The sequence below is a fragment of the Trametes versicolor genome, assembly GCF_000271585.1.
Source record: "Trametes versicolor FP-101664 SS1 unplaced genomic scaffold TRAVEscaffold_1, whole genome shotgun sequence".
Lineage (NCBI taxonomy): Eukaryota > Fungi > Basidiomycota > Agaricomycetes > Polyporales > Polyporaceae > Trametes > Trametes versicolor.
The window spans coordinates 4,128,582-4,150,677 of record NW_007360321.1 but is presented as its reverse complement, the minus strand read 5'-3'; the positions used below and the strand labels follow the sequence as shown (position 1 = coordinate 4,150,677).

The window sequence follows — 22,096 nt, the reverse complement described above, 5'->3', positions numbered from 1 at the left end:
TGATGGCCCCCACGGCCTACGGGCCACGGCCCACGGGCGATGCGACGCGGGCTGAGAGCGGCGCCAGGCCAGCGTCTGACAATAGAACGCCGTAAGCTCATAACGCCAGAATCACGATGGATATCCATGTCGCCCGCTGCAGAGAATCAGAGATACTTAGATACATGAACAGCGGAGGCTCGCCCGCTCGGCATCACCCGTTGCGAGGCTCTGCCCCGTGCATGCGCATATGACATGTCGACGTCGCATCCCCCCCCCCGGCGCTCGCTGGCTGAGACTGGCGAAGCTCGAACCGCAACCGCAGTGCCGCGGACCAAGTCCGAGTCGCCAGAGTCGCTGACAGCTGCTGCTGTTCGCAGCACCCCGGGGCGGCGCCCAGCGCAAGCGGCGACACTGAGACAGACAGATAGCAGCCAGCAGACAGCACCCCGTGCGCACGCCGCGAAGAAACGAACACGTCCCAGCGCGCGGCGACCCTGCGCGTTCTCGTCGGACGCTGTGTGGCCCGCCAGGCTCCAGCCGATGAGCACAACAGCCCGCGCGCGTCCGAGCCCAAGAACGACGGACGGCTTACCGATGGGGGGGCGCTGACAGCTGCAAATGCATATGCGTCCATCGGCACCTGCAGAGAGGGTTCGATGGCCCGCTGCGGCGACACGGCGCCCCTAGGATCATCAAGTTAGCTCTATTCGGCGCGCTATGCTATCGATAGACACCGCGGCGTGCGGTCGTCAGGCGTATTGAGTTCAGTCTCATCCGGGGACGGGGGAGGAGAAGGCCAGCAGTGACACAATGGAGAAGCCCCGGGCGAGATCTGCTAGCGGGCGGCGCGGGGTGTCCATGTCGCGTATCAGAGATGGCCTGGCTGGAAGCTGGAAGCAGCTGCGTCGGAGTCGAACCGCTACCTGTGCGCATCTGGATATCTGGATATCTGCTCCTGTCAAGACGGACGCCCAGCGCAGGGCCGCGCACGCACGGAAACTCACTTGTCATTGCTGGAGTGCCATGATCGCTCAAGGTGGGCTGAGGCACACGCGTATCGATCTCCCACTGAGGGCACGCTTCCCCTTCCCCGGCACGCCCCCCAAGCTGCTAAAGTAGGTGCACGTAACGGCCTGGGCCCGCGCGAGCACACGACGTGCGTGCTCAAAGAGGTGGAACACAGGAACTGCCGGATGCGGGCTAGGACGGCGCTGATCCCCCGCCCAAAGCGGAAGGCATACGTGTCAGCGGAGTAGCAGGAGGGGACGCGATGACGTTGCGGAGTTCGCCTGGAGCAGGCTCGAATTATGGCTGACGGCCGCAGTGCGCACCGTGCCCTCGCATCTTACCTTTAGCGTGGAAGAGCACGGATGCGGGCGGAATTGCATGGGGTCGCAGGCCAGCGTAGCCCGCTCGGCTGTCCTGGCGCGCTGATATTGAGGGCTGATCGTTCGGGCGTGCGGGTGGCCCTTGCGAGGGGGCGCGGCGGAGATGTGATCGCGCGCGGACGGGTGCATCTTGCGGCGGGGACGTCGAATATGCAGCTGATAAGTGGTTACCGCACATTGCGCTCGGCCGCTGATGACAACGGGCTGGACGCCGCCTGGGTGGAGTGGCATGCGCTGCGCGGGGAGTGATCGCACACGGCCGGGACGACGGAGGTTGAGAACAAAGGGGCGGGAGCTGTGGGCGTAACATAACGAACTAGGCAAAAGGGGACAAGTGCGGTAAGGAGGGGAGGGAGCGTGTGGGTGGGGACTGGGAATCAGAACGGGAGTCGAACGTTCTGTGCACGCTGGATGGAGAGTGGGACGAGCTCGAAAGCGGTGAAGAGGGCGACAGGGCAGGCTTGGGCGAGCCGAGGGAGGGGTTGGAGGAGCGTAAGCGTGGCTGGGACGGTGTATACGGATGCACAACCCCCGACCGATTCGAACCTGTCTCAGTCCTGGTAAGTACTTGCAAGCACGGTGATGGCAGATCGCGCGGTGGCCGTTAGGAGGGCGTTAGAACACACGCCGCGAACACAATAGCCATCGTATATTACTCTGAATCCCCGGCGGAGTCCTCCTTGCCCACCCACCGCCCGGATCGTCCCAAACGGGCAACTCGCCGTGCGGTGCCTGCCGGACTAAGGCGAATGCCGTGGAGGCGGACCGAGATGTTTATCCGCTGCAGCGGGCCACGAGGCTCTCATCGCGCTGCTGACGTTGGGCTGCTGCCCAGGCCAAGGAGGGCGCTAGGCGGAGGCGTCCAGCCACTGGACGATGGCGACCGTGAAAATTGACTTGAGCTAGCACCTTCAGCCGGGCCACCACCGCCGCAAGCGCTTCATCCGGCTGGGAGTGACGATTCGCGAGTGGCGGGCGACGAGCGTCGGTGACGTCCTATTATTTTGCGCGCCGAGTGAGACAAGTTCATTCATTAGCCAAAGGAGGACCGGGCGAGCGCGCGCGGAAGGACGGGTCGGGCCAAGTCACGGTCGCCACCGCCAGGGGCAGATGTCGATGAGCCGGCGCGCGCAGGCGGAGCGAGCATGGAAAAAAAAGACGAGGATGGCGGTAAGTTGTGGGCCGACATATCAGGAAGTAGGCGTGTTACGAGAGCCTCAGCGCGGCGGCAGAGAACAGAACGCAGTCGCAACAACTGCACGCCCAACGACCTCCCATTCCGATCCCCATATCCGCCACACAACCTTGCATCGCCCATCTGAACCCTAAACACCTCCCCATCACCCGGAAACTCGCATTTCTCACCCTTTTTACCCGCACCGCGGCTGCGCATCGCAGAAGCCGCCTGCCACTTCGGGGAGACTGCAGACGGTAACGTGACAGGAAGCAGGCGAGAAGCCGTCAGGTGGCCCAGAGGTGCGTCCGCATTAGGGCGAAACGGGGGGAAAGGTTATGGGGAGTGGGCGCCTGGGGGCAGCCGGGGACGTGCCGGGCGGGACGAAAGGGGATGGCCGGGAGGGAGAAAGAAAAAGGAAGGGATGAAAATGGGGTCGGGGTGTGAAAAGAGACATCGCAGATTGATGGGAGGGGTGCCGGATTGGGCAGGGGAGCCCCCTGTGTGGGAGAGGTGGATCGGAGGGATCTGGCGTGGATGGAAGGCTGGATATGGGATGTGCACAAAATTGCGGTTACCGTCCGCAAGTGCTCACACCTCCGTTCCTTTTTAAAATACTCCCTCTCCTTCGCAGCCGCGCCGTAAACTGATCACATTTCATCCTACTCCTACTTATGCATGGCCTTCCTATCCGTCCAACACTCCTCCCGCCTTCCCCTGACCCCTCCCCCATGTCGACCGCCACCCTCCACCACCTCCCACAACAACACGAGCTCGTCCACACCTGGGCGAACTGGAGGCCAACAAAGAACGAGCCGCCCCTCACTCCGCCGCACTCGACCGTCCCACAAAGACGCGTCGTGACCCACCACCATACACCGACGGTGCTTCCGCCCATCTCCTACTTCGACAGGAGCATCTCGCGTCATTCACCAGGTACGTCCGGCCTCCTGCTCGCGCACCCGGACGGCTCGCCTTACGGCGCACACAAAGTCACCCCGCCACCTTCGGAGGACTACGCGAAGTGGGACCAGTATGACGCCTCGTCCTACCGTCTACCGGCAGTGGTTGCGCCAGCCCCTCCACGCTCGCTCGAGCCCTCCCCTTCGTCCTCGACCCAGTACGAACCACCAGAAGACCCGTTCGCCTCGACGTCATACACGCTCGACTGGTTTGGCAGCGACTCGCACCGCTCCTCGCGCTTCATAGCGGAGAAGACCTGCGAGATGGTCTGCTACCTCTGGTTCTCGACGCTCTCGAGTAACAACGCGTCCCCCTCCAAGCGGAACCGCGTCAACTCGAGCCAGCACGCGTCCTTCTCTCCGCATAGCAATTCGTCGACCGCTATGCTGCAGTTCTCCGTCTCGCCCGCATTCGTACGCTTCATGCAAAAAGTACTCGAGACGACGCAGGTCAGCCAGTCGGTCATTGTCTTATCCCTCCGGTACATCTACCGTCTCAAGGCGCGTAACCCCTACACGTCCGGCATGGCGGGAAGTGAGTACCGGGTGGCGATCGCGGCACTGATGCTCGCGAACAAGTTCGTGGATGAGTAAGCGCGCCTCCTCTTGCTCTGCATCCGGAGCATGTGCTGAGCATTGTCTGCAGCAACACGTACACGAACAAGACGTGGTCGGAGGTGTCTGGGATCGAGCTGTCGGAGGTGAACCGGATGGAGCGGGAGTTCCTGCTCGGGATCGACTTCGGGCTCTACGTGGACAAGACGACGTACGAGTCGTGGCTGAACCTGCTCAAGGGGCTCGTCATGGCCAAGGAGCGCGACTCGAAGCACTGGCAGCGGTCGCGGTGCCCCGTCCGGACTTCGCACTTGCATCGCCCGCACTGTCACAGGCACGCGCACGCGCCGCAATCACGTGCCGTGTCACACCGCGCCCGATCGTCGTCGCCCCGCCGCTCCTCCATCTGCGCCGCCTCCCATTCCCCCGCCTACGCTGCCCCCCGTCCCCAGCAGTACACGCCCGCATCCACCCACCTCTCGCCCTACGCGACGCCCGCTCGCTCCGACTACCCCGCCGGTTCCAAGCGTTCCGCCGAGGCCGCCTTCTCCCCCACCTCCGCCTCGTTCCCGGCAGCACAGCAGCCCCCCGCACAGGTCCCAAGGCGGGCGCACGGCCTCACTCTGGACATCCCGCAGCCATTAGCACACTCTCGGGAAAGCTCCGCGTCCCCGCTCGAGTCGCTGCAGTCGTTCTCCAAGCTCTCTCTTGGGCACTCGCCAGCCGACCACGGCTCCGTGCACGTATGGCCCGCCGTCCGGCACGACGACTACCCACGGACACTGGTGTCTGCCTATCGCATGGACGATCAGCGTCAGGCGGTCGCTCCTCAGGTGAGCTCTCATCTGACCTCGCAACATCGACTGCGTACTGACATTACCCCAGCATCTGTACTTCTACTCGCTAGCAGGCTCGCCTATGGAGTCGGAAGAGGAGCGTCGCTCGCGCAAGGCCAGACTTCGCTACTCCCAGGCACCTATGCCCATCGCCCCCGCATACCACTATCCGCCTTCCATGCCCATGGTCGTGCAGTCGGCGTCGACAAGTCCGTACGAGATGCACACGTCGATTCCCGCTCCCCAGCCCGTTCTACCGCCGTTCTCGGAGGTATCACAGGGCTGGATGGACGCAAACGGCGTCTCGGTCGCTGAGACCGCACAGCTCCCTCCGATCCACATCGAGCAGCATTCCCAGCATCAGACACAGTCTGCCGTTCCGTCCGCCTCATTTGCGAACGCGGGACCCCCAGGGGTCCACTTTTACTCTACTCTGACGCCAGACCCCGCTCCGCATTATTACAGGACGCGTGGGCGGCAGGTATAATTCTTGGGAGCATTATAGTAACATACGTTAGAACTCTTGCGCACGCGCGGACCTTATTGCTGCATTACCGAACATATTACTTATTACGCATCGCATCCCCTCCCAGCATCCCGCACGACCCCCACGCCCATCACGTCTCGCATCGCCCGTCGAGCATTGTAATAGTCGCCAGAATTCTGCATTCGTCGTTATGCTGCATACATACATTCCCGCATCACACCTCTTCCTCTCTCCGCTTCATGGGGTCTCCGCGCATCCGCATCCTTGCTGTCCATCATCGCATGTTCTCTTCTCTCGCATTCAAACAGAGCAACGCGTCTATCACGTCTCGTCTCCCGTTCCCCCTCCGTGCCCTCGCGCTCGCTCGCAGCCTGAGTCTGATCCAAGTGCCCCCGCGCTCGCAAGTCGCCCGTCCCCGTCCCGCGGACCGCCCGCGTCTACGGCTCAGCAATGATACGTGAACAATGACAGCGCCCTCCCGCGCAGCCATCCGTTAAATTTAATGCCACCCGAACCAGCCCCAGTCCCCTCCGTCGGTGCACAAATGCATATCCCATCAGTCGGATCGGCGAATATTCTAGCTCGCAACAGCCAGCGCGGCGCGGCGTCTTGCTCTGCCGGGGCTCGAACGGCACCAGCGCAGGCTTGCCGCTTGATTCGATGCAGACAGCGGCTCCGCGCGCCCACGGTCCGTGCATGTGCTCCGCCCTCGCAACAGCGTCCGGTTCCTCGCCCGTCTCGGCGGGGGCTTCTGGCTGCTGGTGCCTGTGGAGCCCGGGCTCGGACCTTCGATCTCGAGGGGAATCTGCATCTGCATTGCTAATGGGTGCCCTGGAACCGGGAAAGGACTGTATGTTCGGGGATACTGGATGCGGACGTTGATCTTCGTTGGGCTTACTTGCTATATTCAGACCGAGAGTCCACATGTGCTACTGCAGCGGTGCCGCTGGCCGTGAGGGAACAAGGGAGTGGGGAGATGTTGGACGACAAACGGAAGGCTGAGTTGTGTTTTACTTGTATTCAACCATGCCGGATGTTACCTCGGCTTGCAGCCATCGGGATGAACACCGACCGACAACAGGCACAGCTGGGAGTTCGAACTTCGCATTCTACGGCTATTATACCACGCTGACCCGCTCATCTACTGATTCAGCAATATCCTCGTCGTCTGTTTATACGTTCTCCGGATCCGCCGTTAGTATCTCCAAGCTCGAGTAGATGCTCACAAAGTACCCAGACATCTCTCCGACTCTCCCGAAGTTCGCCTGCCGTACGAGAAGCCCGAAGGTACCCTGCGGTAAAGCCTGCGGTACCCGGGTTCCCCGCATGCTCAGGCAGACTCGGACGAAGAGAGGAACGAGAAGATCCGCGATCCTGTTGTGCTTTAGGTTTATGTTCTTCCTGGTTCGCTTCAAGACGAGGACGCATCCGGCTCGAAAAACGATATCCTCCGCCTTCTTGCGAGTCTCATAACATATAGGGTGGGTCCCGAGAGTTTGAACAAGGACTAGTGCGTATGAACTCGATATTATACATATACTCACTCGCAAGCCAGGGACGCTGTCAAGGCATTGTTGCTGGCTTTGGTCCAACAGTCCTCAACAATTTATTCGTGCGAGCCTAACTATAAGTCAAACGACCTTCAAGTGCCCCGACGATCGTCTCCGTACATTCCTCGACATAGTCGCGAAGAGTCCTGGCACGAGGCCTGCTTACTCGTCCTCAAGAAAAGTAACGTTACCGGCGACACCATGAAGGTGCCTCTGCCAGTCAAAGACGATATCCCTGGCCTGGGGCCCATAGAGTGTGAGCTATCTACAACTACGGAAGATATTCCGACGTGTTCTCAACTTCCAGTAAGCCCGATAAGCCCATGGTCGATAGATTCCGAGCCGGCCGCATTGATGGTCTTTTACCGATGCCCACTCGTGTGATGGACTTGACCTCAGATGTTGTCTACATAGTACGCCCCAAACTCGTAAAACCGTCGGTTCAGTTCTTCGCGGTCTCGTCTGTCTCGTCTCCAAATTTTCGGTTTTCATACGACGTGTCGGGTGACACCATTCAATCAACCTTTGCGGACCTCCACGACCTCAGGCATCATAATGCCGTTCACTCTGAGGCTATGAGGTCTCATTATCGGACTCTCGTACCCTCTCGTACCTTTGGCGTGTACGAGTTATTCCTACTCGATATGCCCGTTAGTTGTCCGCCTACCTTCCCACGTCCATCTCCGCTCCTCCGTCTATTCCGAGCTGTGTTATCCCCAGTTGTGCGGCGTCCATCCCCAAGGACAGGCCACCACAGGGCCCACATCCCAACGGCGCACGCATGTCAAACTCGTGGGCACACACGTTCCCTGCGCAGTCGTTGGGTGATCCTAGGTCCCCGAACCCGTCCTGCCAAACAATAGCACACCCATCCCATCAGGACACTTACTTAGACTTCCTTCGCAGCCCGGATCTGCTCCCCCGGTCGCGGGAGGCCGGCGGCCGGAGGGGCGATCAATCACCCCCTCTGCGCCCAACCGCGGTGGGACATATGTATCATCGACATCGACGACATCCCTGGAAGTTTGAACGGGAAAGGTTGTCTTCGCGTGCCGCATCTGACATCTCCCCACCATCCACCGCCGACGCTTAGGCTTCCAGCGAAATCTGCGCTCTGCAGCGCGCCATCTCCTGCGTCCAATGTACCCGACGCCACATCTCCAACGGGGACGCGGACGCACAGGCGTGGCGCGAGCTCGAGCTTCGAATTCCACTCCGCTGAAACAAAGACAGACACACCAACAGCGCCCTGTCCAACGCTGCGCACTCGCGCCCCGGCAAGGACGAGCAGTTGATAGTATCACATCAACGCCTGCTCAATGCTAGCCCAGCTGTCGCGTAGGCATATGATCCACGCCCGCGCACATGTGCCTGCGCGCAGCGTGCTGCCGCACCACAGACCTCCACCAAGCCAGTGCACTGGCCATGGGCCGCGCACAGGACGGCGACTCGGACTTGGCCAGCGTCCGCCGGGGACGCGGGCCATTGTCCGAAACCAAACGGACGCGCCAAAATGACAGACCCGCGCAAACGCCCCAAGCCGCCGATGGAGCATTCAGTGAGCTGCTGCTGCAGGGGTATTAGTCCTGCGGCAGCGACGAGCGTGCGTGTACCCTGAGACGGCTCGACGTCAAGTTGGCGCGGGCGCTACGGGGACACGCACCTCGCCCCGGAGGCTGGGTTCGACATCTCGCGGCTTCAGTCAGCGTTCGCCGTTTCGCGGCGGATGGGGACTGTGCGGCGCAACACCAGGCTGGGAGCCATGGGCGCACCGCCTGCGCCTGCTCACCGGCGCCGCACGCCCAGGAGGGTGTACTTAGGTTGTCACACAAAGCACGCATGCGCCCATCTCCGTCCGGCACCAGGTTCGTCGCGCGCGGATGCCGCGTCCCCCTCTCGTCACCGTGCGCGATCGGCGTCGCCAGATGCGGGCGTGGGGGCTGGCACGGGGGTCACGGGCGTGGTGCACCCTGGGGCTCGAGCACTCCGCCCACTGCGGAATACAAACCTACCGGAATAGCGAGCGAGCGCACCAGTCTGGGGCGCTGCTGACGGAGTCGCCGCTAAGCTCTATCTGAGAGGCTCGAGCAGGCGGCGCGATAGCGAAGGCCCGACCGGGGGAACGAACTGACGAACGCGGCGCAGGGGCGTGCACGGCAGCGGCAGCGGCGGCGGCAGCTGTTGTGTAATGTGTTGCGGCTCGTCGCGAGATATCCATCTGCTGCAGCAACAACGGGCGGCCGAAGCGTTAGCGAAGCGGTCGCGACAGGATCGGGCAGACAGGCAACGGCTGCGGCGAACACAGACGAACCTGACCGCGCGTGCGTGTGTGGGTATGGGCAGCGATGTACGGGACTCGAAGCGAAGCGTGCTGGCGGGCCCCTCCAGCGCCGAGGGTTCACAGGCCCCACCCACGGACGCACGGCCGCGATGGATCAGTGGATAGATGGATGGGACGGAAGGAAAGACGGATGGATGGATGCCACTCTGGATGGGCGCGGGGCGTGAGAGAGATGAAATGAACAGCTTGATTAGGGTTAGGCCTTCACAGAACAAGGCGAGCAGGGGTCTCGCGTTCTGACGCACGACGACGCGGTGAGTCAGCGGCGGCGGTCGGGTGGGGAGCGGCCCATTGAGGGAAGGGCGTCCGGAGAGAGAGCCGGAGGCTGTTGGGCTGAGCGTGCACACGGGACGCAGCGGCGAAACCGGACGGATTCTCGCGGACAGGAGCCTTCGGGATAACCTTGTTGGACAACTGGCGACGAGGTATTTACGAGACAATAAGCCATCGAGCAGATCCAGATAAGTGGGCAGGAACACGAGGCGTCCGCACCGTATTTGAGCTGTAGCTTGTTTGGCCGCAGCACAGGAATGAGGTGATCAGACGAGCTGAAGGAACTCAGAGGGCCGTTGTGGGGTCTTGCTCAGCCGCCTGCTTGTCAAGCCTAGCCTTTTCTTGTTCAAGGCGGGCTATGTTTGCGAGCAGGAAGCCCTGCGTAAACTGATATCCGGAAATGACACCGGTTGCTGTATGGGACAAAGGGGGCAATGCGATGAGTATCGAGCGGGTACACGTGGAGAAGTAGCGGCTAGTCGCGGCTGGTTCGCGCTGTGGGCGGGAATTGAAGGCTCACCTACGCCGCATAGGATCGTGGCGTTTCTGTTGAGACGGAAGAGTTTTGAGCCGAGGATGGCTAGATGAAAGGAAGAAGAGATGGGGATGAGGAGAGCTTGGAAGAGATGCGTCGTTCCGATACACGGCGGGAGCAGACTTACCACTGACGAGGCCCGAGGACAGCCCAGCAAAGACCCCGTCGCGCCGCGCATCCTGTCCGCAATTTGTGTGAGACTGCGCTGTGCGTACTTGGGATATGTCTTACGCGTGTAGCTCGGGCGAGAGCCTCGAGAGGGACGCCCTTGGGGGACACTGGCACGCTCTTCTGCTCCGACATGGCCTCCGACTGCAAACACACGCTCCGGCGTCTACCCAGGCGCGGCGGAGTGTGACCCGGTGCGCGTCGTGTGACGTGACGTTACGCGTGTCGGCTAGGCGTGACAGCGCGTCTGGCGGGACGCGCTCTGTCTGTGGCGTCCATCTCCGACGCCGTCTAGCGCGTCGACCACGCTCTTCACTCCTCCGCGGCTTGTCCGGAACGACGACAACGATGTCCGACCGCAAGAAAAGAAAACTCTCGCCCGATGCTAGCGCAGCATATACCGACATTCAATGTCCGTACGCCCGTTCTGATCCTACCTGCCTCTTCTCTCACCCTCTCCTCCGGTTCTCTAGCTCTTCTTGCGAGAATCAAACCCAAACTCGGCAGAGACCACCCAGAATACAACTCTCTGCGCACAGATCTTCTCAATCTTGCCGTTCTGGCCGAGTCCTGGTCCACGCACCGCCCGCGCGCCAAGAAGGGCGACAACTGGGCCCAGCGCGCAGACGACTTGGATCACCAAGGTTAGCTCCAGCCACCTTTCCCGCCCCTGGCCTGGCTGACCACCTCATGCTCTGCCGCCCTGCGCAGGTGTCACGCTATGGAACGCGTCTGTCGTGCACAAGGACGTTTCGGACGACGCCTATCGCTCAGTCTGCGCAGCCAGTGCGTCCCCTTTTGCTTCTTTTCTCCCACCATCCATATCGGGCCCCGGACGTCAGTGAGGCTCGCCGCTTTCCGTCTCATCGAGGCCGCAATGGAACACAAGCCGGGTATACAGAGTATGCCTCATGCCCCATCCTTCCACACACAGACACGCGGCGCTCACGTCCTTCCGTTCCCACCAGCTCTCATCCACGTTCTCCAACTCGCTAGCAAGGCCGGTGCCAGCTTGGCAGGTCCGTCCCCGGAACCCACTCCGCATATTAAATGTTCCTTAGCATGCGTCGCTCACACTCGTGTATACAGACGTAGGAGACGTCACCCTTGCCGCAGGCGTCCTTGGTTCGGCCGCAAAGGTGGCGCCCTCCACTCGTTTCTATGCGTTTCCAGTGTCCGTGATGGCTAACAAATAACAAACCTAGTACGCCGAAGCACTGAGAGCCGCCGAAGACTCACAAGATGGACATGCGCAAGCGCGTGCGCGTGCGATAGTCCTGTACTACAGCAGCCGCATGGAAGCCGTAAGTGTTACCGCACACTTCATTCTCCGGCAGAGAGATGACTCCTTATGACAGGCGTATCAAGAGGGTAATAATGGCGTTGCTGACTTTATGTTGGAGAAGGTCTCAGGTGCGTCTTCACCTCTCGGCCCAGGGCGCACCGTTACATGTGCCACCGTAGAGAGCGATCAGTATCTGTCGCTTCTGACCCCATCCGATGTGAGAGCAGCTGTCCACTTTGAATGCATGCGGTCACTAATACATATACGCAAGCGGAGGACACTAGCCGGAAAATTGTTGGGGATAGGCAAGAGCATGTTGCGATCAAGCCCACCGGCCGACGCTGCTGGGAACGGTGCACGGGATTCCGTCAAATGGATCCAACGGGCCTTCGCGATCATCGAGCCACTCGAGGATACGGCCGATGCCGGCGATGGACAAGTAAGGGTAAGCCGGCCCTCGTACCAGTCTTATCCTGCACAGCGGTCACACGCAATTATCAATTATAGCGATCGATACTGAGAACGCTAGGTAAGTGGAATGCCCTAGAATCTATGTTTGGGTCGTCATATGAAACTGTATGCCGTGTGCGCACGTGTGAGCAGCGCGAGCCTACTTCCTGTCATCCGGTCAAGATCCAGAGAACCTGGCGAGAGCGGAAGCATCGTTGCAAGAGCTCATTGACTCCGTTGACGCCTCCATGGATCACGTAAGTCCGTGAACGGAGTATACCGCTATCTGACCCTGACAGCTGCTCCAGACCTCTTCGGAGTACCAACAGCTTCGTTGGATGAGGGTCGCTATCCTGAAGCGACGTAAGGCGCCGCACGCCGCCCTTCTCGACGGTAGGTTTCATTGCGGTGGGATAGGCTCCGGAACGCAGTCGTTGACTAGGATGCCACAGCATTCCGCTCCATCATCGACCACATGCAATACTCGGAGAATACCATCACGGAGTGCGTCTTCCCGCCGGATGATTATCACGTTAGATATCCTGACATATCCACGGAAACCTGGAAGTATTCTACAGGAGCTCAGAAGCCTCCAGCACGACCAGTTACGTTCGCGCCTCACTATCCCCCCATCTCCATCACGTGTGCTAACTTTCTTGTCCAGTGGTCTCGTCACCGCCATCCACCTGCATTGCCTGGAGCGTGCGTTCGAGGCCCAAAATAGCTCGGGTCTGGTTTATTTGGACCGCCTGCTGTTGTCATTGATCTACCACAGTTCGAAAGATGACGACCACGCGCGGGCGATGCGGGATCTCGCGTCTGCGCAGAAGCGTAGGTGTATTGTTTTTTCGAATCGCTTTCCGGAGCTTAACCACCAAGCGCGCTCACTTAGTTCTGGACGCCAAGGAATACGAGCTCCCAAAGATACCGACAACGGCCTGTCTGACAGTAAGGTCCGCCTGCCACGTTACGTTACGGGTTCCCTGATCATCCCCTCAGTTACTCTGGCAATTCGGTGATCGGCACTACCACGCCAAACGCTGGTCGGACGCCGCCGACTGGTTTCTCGTCGGAACACATCGCGTGTTTGGGTCCATGGCGCACATATCGAACGCGAAGTGCCTCCGCAAGGCGGCGTTATGTTATGTCCAATGCGGCGAACACGCCCACGCTTCTGCGATCATTCGCCGCTGTCCACCCACGGACGCGGCCACCCACTACGTCGCGTTGCTGATTGCGGCCCATCAAGGTGAGATCGGACCTGATTGTATCGCATTCAGGTCCTGAGCGTACTGAATCCAACAGGCCTGGAGGACGAAGGCATGTCGTTACGTCCCAGGGCGCGCTGCGGCACTCACCGATCAGCTCTCGCACAGCCGTTGCAGCGGTACGGGAGATGGTCCACGCGTCTAACTTCAACAAGAAGATGCTGCTCCTTGCCACCCGGCTAGCGAATGAATCGGGTATGAAAACCCTGCTGCTCTCAGTGCTAGAAGCGCTCCTAGATGCCTCGGTGCGGGAGGGCGTGGAGGCCGAGGCGGAAGCTATCACACTCGTTCGCTGCATCATCAGACTCGTTCTCAGAATGATGTCAGAACCTGGGGCCGATTTGTGAGTTATTTCGCGCCGAGGACCTTACCGGGAGAGCTAACCCAGCTTACCCGGAACCCCGTTTCCCAGCGCGGTATTCACTCCCATGCTTCTACGACATTTCTCCACCGGTACGTTATCTACATTGCGTTTCACAGTCCCTAGTCCCGTGGCTGAGCCGCGGTGCCCACGCCGAAGCGCTGTCACTGGTCACGGCGCTCGAAACCAAACAGGCCAGCGCTGTCGGCACGAAAGACGTCTCGTGGTTGTGGCGAACCGCCTACAACACCGCCGTGCAAGGCTGTTCTGAATGGGAGAACCGGGAGGACAGCATCTCGGACCTCTTCGACGTCTCCAGACAGGTGCGAGAGTCCGGCCCCATATCCGCGCCCCGCATTCCCGCTGGAATTCCGCTCACGACGCCCTGCATTCGCGTAAATTAGCTCCTGCAAATTTACACGCGCTGTCCCGCAGTCGATACCGACGCCGAGCTGCAGATGTTCCTGATTAACGCCTCCTTTGCGGGCGCCGCCGGAAGAGGTAAGAAGTTCTGTCTTCGCTCCCAAATAGCAACCTGTCACCGCGCGTTTTGCACCCAGTGTTCGCATCGCGCCGCCTGGCGTCGAACACCGCAGCCGAGGATGTATGTAGGTTCCGCCCATGACGTGTGCTCCCAGACTCACCGCAAATTTTTACCGCAGGCTGACCGCTGGCGATTAGTCGCGCAAGAAGTCGGGTCGAGCAGAAGCTGCATAGGCCAGATCATCTCAGGGCCAAGCACCCTTGACGAAGAAGGCTCAGAGCGCGCTCAGTCGTTCCTCAGCATTCTCTCTGTATTCGGGGTGGAGATCGCCTGCCGCCTGAAGACCTGGAACCGCGTTCCAGATATCATAGAGGTAACGGCACTGCGGTGCACCGGACTCAAGCTGACCGCGCGAACCCCGACAGGACACAAGTCGCGCCCAGAAGGTGGACATAGGGACATATGAAGCGATAACGGACATCCTCGTAGGTTCTCCCGCTGCACGCCGCGGGTCAGATGATGCTCAACGCGCCGCCTCCCGCACATCAGTGGACCGAGAAGGATTGCCCCATAGACGGTACAGTGGTTCCTCCTTCGCTTCCGCCTGTACCCTAACACAGACTGTCGCCGCCGAACCTTCGCGCGCCGCCGCAGTGCTCTCCACCGCGCTCGAGGTACGTTTCGCACCGCCGCGCGTTCGCGCGCGGCCCCACCCCCGGCAACGGGCCCTAACCGGGTCTTTTTCAGGCCATCCTCCACGCCAGCCTCGACCGTGCGATCCTGTCAGTGGAGAAGTTCTCAAGGTGGCTGAGAGCCATATGCACGATCCTGCTCGCGCGCAGCGCCCCCGCCGATCGGACCAAGGCAATTGGATACGTCGAGCAGGCTGTCGGCGTGCTCCAGGACCACGCCTCTGAGAGCGACCCCCAGGTGCGGCGCGCCCGGGACGTCTGTGGGTCCGCCTTTTATGTCCATCTAACTTTACCTGGCAGGGCTACCCCATGGACGAGCGGCACTGGCTCTTGGCGACTGCGTACAACACCGGGATCGAGTGCTTGCAGTACGCCGGGTGTTGTGCGGGCGCGCTGCGGGCTTTACTGACCCCGGTTCCTCGCCCCCTGTAGTTCCTCGCTGCTCGACGAGGCGAAGCGGTGGTTCGAGTTGGCCACTACTGTTTGCCGATTTGTGCCGGGCGGGGAGTCGCGCTCTGAAAAGGTTCGTTCGTGCCTTTGTGGTTGCAGGCCCTCACGCTCAAACGCCGCCCTGCAGATTTCGGCAACATACGCACAACTGCTCGACCGCTATGCTCGATGAAGATTCCGCTCTCACCCTGGCTGCGCTCTGTTGCTTCCTGTGCTCTACCCCTGTCTCGTCTCGTCACCTTGGTCCATCCGGCTGGCTTGCCTTTGCTCCTCAAGACCTCGACGTCTGCTCTCGACACGGCTTGTTCCTGAACTCTTCACGGCTGTTCCTGGACTCTATCTTGTCACAGACCATCAGGGTCGCTGCTTTTATGCCGACGTTCGCCCATTCGTATATGTTTTCCCCCTCGCTCAAGTTGTTGTATGTTGTGTCATCGCTTCCAATCAATGTGCTGGTCTCAGAGTTCCGCACTTACGGGTCACACATATGATCGTTTTTTTGGACGCTTCCGCTTTCAAAGTGGTTCGCGTGACTATATCAGGTATGCTGCAGCCATGTTTAGGCTCCCTCGCCGCCGCACACGTCCACTGCACTCAGCTGGCGGCGGGAACTTCCAGATTACGGTTACATCTCTTCCAGGATTTCAAGTTCGATGGCCCTTGTTTGGATGTACTTATATAACGTCTGAGACGTCCTGAGTCCATTCTATACCCGACCAAACATGGCATGAGACGTGAACAGACTGACGGCCATGTCGGCGAACGACGACAGTTACCAAAACGGGCACTACACGAGCCGATCACAGCGCGGCGGGCGTGATTTACCCGCCGTCCGCGTCCCCGCTGACCGATCTCACCTCCGTCCACTATCGTCGGACGCTTAGAGGAAATCCTAGCTTACGGCCTGCGCTCTACCACATTAGCAGACCACAATGGACGTGTTCTCGCTACTCACGCTCCCCGTAACGTCCAAGGCGTTCAGCGCGCTCCCCGCCCAGCCGCAGGTGTCGGGCGCGGCCGCGCCAGCGTCGGGCACAAGAGACTCATCCCGGTCCGCGTCTCCCCCACGCAAGATTCCCCGTCTGGATGCTGCGTCTGACGCTGCTTCTGCTTCTGTCTCCAGCTCTCGCGCCGCCGCCGTCGACGCCGCTGCGGACAAGCGGGGTCCGATCGTGCTGAGGGTCATTGGACATCCGAGTGAGTGCTCATCTCTATCGCGCTCATCCAACCGCCCCCAACCACCGATGTCTCGCTTGGAGCCGCATTATGTTATGTTGGAAAGGGTACTGATACATTTACGCAGTTAGCGCTACTCCCGACTCGGCTATCGAGGCAGACTATGCCCTCGTCCGGCGCACGATCCGCATCCTCCTCACTCCCGGCGGCCCCAGCGGCCCAAGTGCCCTTCCAGCGACGTACGACCGTATCTCACGCGCATGCCGCTCCGCGGTGAGTGAGGCTGGAAAGGGCGAGGGCCTGTACGAGGGCGTCAAAATGGAGCTCGAGCGTTGTGTCGGGATCGTCGAACGCAGCCTGGGGGACGAGGCACGGAAGGGTGTCGAGTGGCTGGTACCGTTCACGGACGCGTGCGCGTGGTTTGAGAAGCAGGTGGTGAGTTGCGAGTGGTCTATGTAACTCTAAAGGGACAATGCTGATAGGACTGGGCAGGGATTGCTGCAATCGCTGCTCGCGCACATGGACACGCTGTATGTAGCCGAGCAGACACAGCTGCCTAGCACTAGGTATGTTCCTTACGTGCTATAACCGATGATCGAGCTCACGCAGGACAGACGACTTGCATACACCATGTTCTCCACCTCGGTCATCGAGAGCCCCCGCGTCATGAAGGCCATCACAGACGGCATCGCCGACTGGCTCTCATGGGAGCGCACCCACCGGTCCGTCCTTCCCCCTCCGCCCTCTCCCGCCACATCTAACCCCCCACACAGTATGCCCCACGCCCTCCGCGCGCACCTCCCGCGCCTCCTACAACACCTGCACGCGCACGCGCTCTACACCGACGTCGTCGAGTCGACCTACCTCACGCTCACGCACGCCTTCTACACCACGGAGTCGAACACGCTCGCCGCCGCGGGCACGCTGAGCGCGAAAGACTTCCTCGTGCACGCGCAGGGGCGCAGCACGGAGGAGCGCGAGCGCGCGCAGGAGGTGCTGCTCGCGGAGAGCGTCGCGCCCGTGCAGGACATGACGGACCGCGCGCTGATGGCGGGGCGGCTCGACTGGCTCGCCAAGGACGGTAGGCGCAGTCATGTGTATGGGCTGGGGGCCGTGGCTGATCATGCGTTGGGCAGGGCTGGAGACACTCATGGACGCGCGGAACGACGCGCAGATCAAGAAGATGTACAAGCTGTTCGCCAAGGTCGGCGGGCTCAGGGTGCTCAACGGCGCGTTCAAGTTCTACGTACAGGTTCGTCTCGTCATGCATACATCCATGCTAGATTTGGCTCACAATTCGACAGAAAGCGACGAGGAGCATCGTGACGGACGAGGAGCACGACGAAGAGATGATCCCGCGCCTGCTCGAATTCAAAGCCTTCTGCGACAAACTCGTCGCGCACGCCTTCGTCGACGAGATCGCCCCCATCGCCTCCTTACCCGCCCCGCCCTCCGCCCCGCAGCCCTCCACCTCCTCCGCCCCGCAGCCTGCGCCCCCGCCCGCCGCAACGCATCCCAACAAAGACTTCACCTACGCGCTCTCAGACGCGTTCGCCGCGGGGTTCAAGGCGCGGCGCAACAAGCCCGCGGAGCTGATCGCAAAGCACATGGACCGCGCGATGCGGCGGGGGCAGAAGGGCAAGCGCGACGAGGACTTCGCGGCGGAGCTGGACGCGGTGCTCGCGCTGTACCGCTACACGGACGAGCGCGACGTGTTCCGCGCGTTCTACCAGCGCGGGCTCGCGAAGCGCCTCCTGCTCGGGCGCAGCGCGAGCGACGACTTTGAGCGCGCCGTGCTGAAGACGCTCAAGGAGAGTGCGTACTTTCCTTTTCTTCCGTGTGCTCTCTCGGGCAGATGCATGAGGTGCTGACGGCAGTGCAGAGTACGACCCCGAGTTCGGGACGAGCGACGGGATGTTCACGGACCTGGCACTGTCGCGGGACCTGATGCAGGACTTCCTGGAGCAGCAGCGGAAGCGGGGCGAGCTCGGGACGGCGCAGAAGCTGAACGTGATGGTCCTCCAGCGGTCCAACTGGCCGTTCTCCGCGCGCAAGAAGGACATCGACCTCCCGCGCTGGGTGAGCCCCCCTCCTGCTCTCTTTCCCTATCGTGTGCTGACTATATGTGCTGCAGATGCAAGACGACCTGGGCGCATACACGACATTCTACAAGAAGCACCACCAGGGGCGGAAGCTGGACTGGGACCACGCGCTGGGGACGGCGACGCTGCGCGCGCGGTTCAAGGCGGGCGAGAAGGAGCTGTCGGTCAGCCTGTACCAGGGAGCGGTGCTGCTGCTCTTCAACGACGAGGAGACGTACGCGTACGCGGACATCAAGGCGCAGACGGGGCTCGGTGAGCGTGATTGTATGCGCGTTCTCCGGGCGAGTGCTAACTCGCAGCGCAGACGACGGGGAACTGCAGCGGACGCTGCAGAGCCTGGCGTGCGGGAAGAAGCGGGTGCTAAGGAAACAGCCTGCGGGGAAAGACGTGCATATGACGGACGTGTTCCACTTCAACGCGGACTTCACGGACGCGCGGTTCCAGGTGCACATCAACTCGATCCAGGCGAAGGAGACGGTACGTTCACGTAACGTTTTGCCCGCACGACTCGCGCTCACCCATCTCTGCCAGCCGGAGGAGACGAAGCGGACGCAGAGCTCGATCGAGGCAGACAGGAAGCACGCGCTGGACGCAGCGATCGTGCGAGTGATGAAGGGGAAGAAGGAGCTGGCGTACGAGCAGCTGAAGACGGCGACGATCGAGGCCGTGCGCAAGCACTTCGTGCCCGAGGTGAGCATGATCAAGCAGCGGGTCGCGAGCCTCGTCGAGCAGGAGTACCTCCGCCGGGACGAGAACGACATGAACCGGTACATTTACGTTGCCTAGGCGGTGTGCGGAAGCGGCGGCTGGGCGAATATATGCGGAGTGGGTGTTGCACGCTGTGCGGGCGGGACAGGCGTTGGACGTCGGGTGAACGTGGACTCCGCCGAGGCACGATCTGGATCACGCCGCCCGCTGTCTGGGCTCGAAGCGCGGAATGTGCTGGGAGAGTGCGCCCTCCCTATGTACGCTGTGTGCTGGATAGCAGCGCACTGTGAGCGATGTTAGCACGGCTAGGTACTAGGAGGACTGATGAAGCGCAGTGGGACGGAGCCGAAGAGGGGGCCGAGGGAGAGGAGCCGGCGGTACGCGGTCACGTGTGATCGAAGCATTAGGCTTGGCTGGATTAGGCAGTCTAGACGGCCGTGTGACCTGCGCTGCTTCTGCACGCTCCCTCAGAAGAGCGAGAGAGATGGAGAGGTCCGGTGCAGCTCCCTGCTCTCCTCATCACCGCCATGTCCTCCACCGTCCCCCTCTCGCCCTCCTTCGAGTCCCTCGTCGCCGCCCCACACAACACCGACGAGCCGCCCCCGCTCGAGCCACCGCTCTCCCCCAAGGTCCGCTTCGACCAGGACTGCGTGCTCATCCCGGACCCCCTTCCCGCCTCCAGGCTCCCACGTCTTGTCACAAAGTCGTACTCTCTTCCCCTCTGGAAGCGCAAGCAGCGCGAGCCCTCGCTCGTGTCCGACACAGAGGACGACTCCTCCGAAGACCATGTCGTCTTCAAGGTCTCCGTCCCCAGGTCCGTCTCCTCAATCTTCTGTCCATCATATTGACACCGACCGCCCATAACTTCTCCATCACAACAGCCTCACCACCAAGGCTCGTTCACCGTCCCGCGGAGACGCCGCCCACAGGCCCCTAGTCCCCTGCCTCGTACACTCCGCCCACCTCTCCGACTCCTCCGTCTCTTCCATCGACCCGACCACGCCCTGCCAGTCGCCTCAACGTCAAAACCGCCCCCGGCGCGCGTCTCTCCCCCAACCCGTCCAGCCTGATGCCGTTACCGTCCCGCTGCGCTCCTGCTGCGCGCAATGCTACGCCTCCATCGACAGCTGCATGAAACTCGGCGAGCACTGGCAGGTGCACTTCTCCAAGGGCGCCGCCCGCCGCCGCAAGTCCGTCTCCGACACCCACGCGCCCAAGCCCTCCCGCAGCGCGCGCCACTGCGTGCGCGACGCCATGCCCGGCTTCGACGCCATCATCGCCGTCGACGAGGTCGACCGCCGCCGCCGCTCGACCGACATCGACGCCCTCACCGCCTTCTCGCTCGAGCTGCCCGCATGCGCCCCAGCCCCCACGGGCCCAGACGACCTCCAGCTCCGCCGCGCGCTCTCGCTCCCGGACGAGGTGCACCCCTGCCGTTCTGGCATCCTGCACCACCTCGCGCATGCGGCCCCCATACCGGAGGAGGACGAGCCACGGCGGACCCCTATCCCGAGCCCGTTCGCGTCTACGACGAATCTGCCCGCGACGCGCATCATCCACGCCGTGCAGGCCGCAAAGCTCGTCGAGCGGACGATCTCGCCTCCACCCGAGGTGATCGCTATCCGTCCTATCGCCGTACCCGTCTCGAGCTTGCCCGAAAAGGCGGCCTTGCGCACGCCGCTGCCCGCGTCCCCCTCCCCGCCGCCACTCGCAAAAGAGCCGATGAACTACTTTTCCGTGCCCTACCAGCCGGGCGACCGCTACGCCGCCGACTCGCCATCCTCCTCGCCGAGCTCGTCACCTCAGATCGAGCACACAGTCCCCGCGGGGCTCGGGAGCCCGCGCAAGCGGTCGCGCCTCCCCGCGCCCGCGAGCATCTTCCGCGCGTCGACACAGATGCTGAAGGGCATGACCGGGATGAGCGGCATGCCCATGAGCGTGTAGCGCGGTGCGCAAGGGTCCTTCTTCTCTGCTGCTTTCTAACTGTATTCTCCACCGCTGTTGTTCGTTATCTGGGTTTAGCTTCATCGTGTCCGTTATTTCCCCTGCAATGTACATTACCCCCGCATTCATCGTCCATTCCTGTTCATGTGCTCCTTCCCTATCCCATCCCTCTGTCTCTGTCTCTCGTCTCTTGTCTGTTCCTCGTTTTCGCGAATGGGTGCCATGGCTCATCCCGTGCCCTCCCTCTCGTCCCCTCTCCCTGTGTCACATGTGTGGCCATACCGAATGTACTCTACGACTCCGTGTTTCCTCCCCTCCGCCTAATGCTCCGGCGTGCGTCCCATCCACCGCCCATTGTGTAATCTTGTGCGACCCACAAAATCACACGCAACGCGACAAACAACGTCAATATCGACGTCATCGATATCGTCTTTGTGCGCACCCGCAACAGCAACACCCGTGCGCAGTCTGGGGTAGCCCAGCCCTGCGATCGGCCAATCAGCGGGTATGTTTTTGCCAGCTCTCGTTCGGGCCTAGCGCGATCGTGTAGCTGAGGAGGTTTCAGACTTTGTGCCACTCACTGTGAGGGTATGTACCTTGTTGAGCGCTGCGCAGAGCGGTGCGGGACGCTTAGCTCTAAGATCGCTGAGAGCACTTGTATTTGCTGGGACTAGTACTTGCCAGTGAAAGGCCGTAGACTGCTTGCTTGGCCTTTCTGCGTTGGGGAATGCGAAAGCTGCATGCGGACCAGTTCATGCATATGAGCCGCCATGCATCGACGCTCAACGTTCAACACTACACCTCAGGCTCGCAATAGACAAATCACGCGCGGTGGGGGCCACCGGCAAGTGGGTCAAAGTGGATGTTGAGCTGATATGTTGGATGCATGCGTACTATCGGGGCCTATTGGAGTGGAAGACGTACG

General features: G+C 61.3%; 5 protein-coding genes across 5 annotated transcripts; 4 read left to right on the top strand and 1 right to left on the bottom strand.

Annotated features, from left to right (window-relative positions):
- Positions 1–3,239: 3,239 nt before the first annotated feature.
- On the top strand, positions 3,240–5,723 carry TRAVEDRAFT_140498 (uncharacterized protein). Its single transcript, XM_008035089.1, has 4 exons — positions 3,240–3,480; positions 3,538–4,096; positions 4,153–4,894; positions 4,947–5,723. Exons 1-4 carry the CDS (start codon positions 3,276–3,278, stop codon positions 5,382–5,384), a joined length of 1,944 nt encoding a protein of 647 aa, XP_008033280.1. The 5' UTR covers positions 3,240–3,275; the 3' UTR covers positions 5,385–5,723.
- Positions 5,724–9,833: 4,110 nt separating this feature from the next.
- Positions 9,834–10,265, bottom strand: TRAVEDRAFT_111510 (uncharacterized protein; the record flags this gene model as incomplete). The annotated part of the gene is made up of 3 exons (XM_008035088.1): positions 9,834–9,961; positions 10,069–10,128; positions 10,211–10,265. Coding segments are annotated over 3 exons (243 nt in total), but the record flags the coding sequence as incomplete, so codon positions are not given.
- Positions 10,266–10,599: 334 nt separating this feature from the next.
- On the top strand, positions 10,600–15,413 carry TRAVEDRAFT_55804 (uncharacterized protein; the record flags this gene model as incomplete). Its single annotated transcript, XM_008034228.1, has 30 exons — positions 10,600–10,663; positions 10,791–10,895; positions 10,963–11,037; positions 11,094–11,270; positions 11,341–11,390; positions 11,457–11,555; positions 11,610–11,664; positions 11,716–11,753; positions 11,808–11,981; positions 12,044–12,065; positions 12,140–12,243; positions 12,295–12,379; positions 12,439–12,490; positions 12,555–12,590; positions 12,651–12,817; positions 12,879–12,934; positions 12,986–13,235; positions 13,363–13,597; positions 13,667–13,707; positions 13,775–13,938; positions 14,020–14,116; positions 14,176–14,219; positions 14,254–14,472; positions 14,525–14,584; positions 14,649–14,676; positions 14,754–14,773; positions 14,847–15,029; positions 15,092–15,159; positions 15,224–15,314; positions 15,369–15,413. The coding sequence occupies 30 exons, from the start codon at positions 10,600–10,602 to the stop codon at positions 15,411–15,413; spliced, it is 2,904 nt and encodes a 967-aa protein (XP_008032419.1).
- Positions 15,414–16,120: 707 nt separating this feature from the next.
- Positions 16,121–19,353, top strand: TRAVEDRAFT_26044 (Cullin-domain-containing protein). The gene is made up of 11 exons (XM_008033712.1): positions 16,121–16,438; positions 16,545–16,852; positions 16,910–16,983; positions 17,032–17,139; positions 17,191–17,498; positions 17,554–17,669; positions 17,722–18,232; positions 18,300–18,496; positions 18,552–18,771; positions 18,824–18,996; positions 19,051–19,353. The coding sequence occupies exons 1-11, from the start codon at positions 16,174–16,176 to the stop codon at positions 19,303–19,305; spliced, it is 2,535 nt and encodes an 844-aa protein (XP_008031903.1). The 5' UTR covers positions 16,121–16,173; the 3' UTR covers positions 19,306–19,353.
- Positions 19,354–19,739: 386 nt separating this feature from the next.
- TRAVEDRAFT_68716 (uncharacterized protein) lies at positions 19,740–21,482 on the top strand. The gene is made up of 2 exons (XM_008035087.1): positions 19,740–20,041; positions 20,109–21,482. Exons 1-2 carry the CDS (start codon positions 19,755–19,757, stop codon positions 21,169–21,171), a joined length of 1,350 nt encoding a protein of 449 aa, XP_008033278.1. The 5' UTR covers positions 19,740–19,754; the 3' UTR covers positions 21,172–21,482.
- Positions 21,483–22,096: the final 614 nt, after the last annotated feature.

What these genes read in the sequence shown, in the direction of transcription:
- TRAVEDRAFT_140498 (XM_008035089.1), top strand. Translation starts at nt 3,276, where the DNA reads ATGTCGACCGCCACCCTCCACCACCTCCCACAACAACACGAGCTCGTC. An exon ending in CATCTCGCGTCATTCACCAG is followed by an intron (nt 3,481 to 3,537) that starts GTACGTCCGGCC and finishes GCGCACACAAAG; the next exon opens with TCACCCCGCCACCTTCGGAG. An exon ending in GTCAGGCGGTCGCTCCTCAG is followed by an intron (nt 4,895 to 4,946) that starts GTGAGCTCTCAT and finishes ACATTACCCCAG; the next exon opens with CATCTGTACTTCTACTCGCT.
- TRAVEDRAFT_26044 (XM_008033712.1), top strand. Translation starts at nt 16,174, where the DNA reads ATGGACGTGTTCTCGCTACTCACGCTCCCCGTAACGTCCAAGGCGTTC. An exon ending in ACATCGACCTCCCGCGCTGG is followed by an intron (nt 18,497 to 18,551) that starts GTGAGCCCCCCT and finishes TATGTGCTGCAG; the next exon opens with ATGCAAGACGACCTGGGCGC. An exon ending in CAAGGCGCAGACGGGGCTCG is followed by an intron (nt 18,772 to 18,823) that starts GTGAGCGTGATT and finishes CTCGCAGCGCAG; the next exon opens with ACGACGGGGAACTGCAGCGG.
- TRAVEDRAFT_68716 (XM_008035087.1), top strand. Translation starts at nt 19,755, where the DNA reads ATGTCCTCCACCGTCCCCCTCTCGCCCTCCTTCGAGTCCCTCGTCGCC. An exon ending in TTCAAGGTCTCCGTCCCCAG is followed by an intron (nt 20,042 to 20,108) that starts GTCCGTCTCCTC and finishes CCATCACAACAG; the next exon opens with CCTCACCACCAAGGCTCGTT.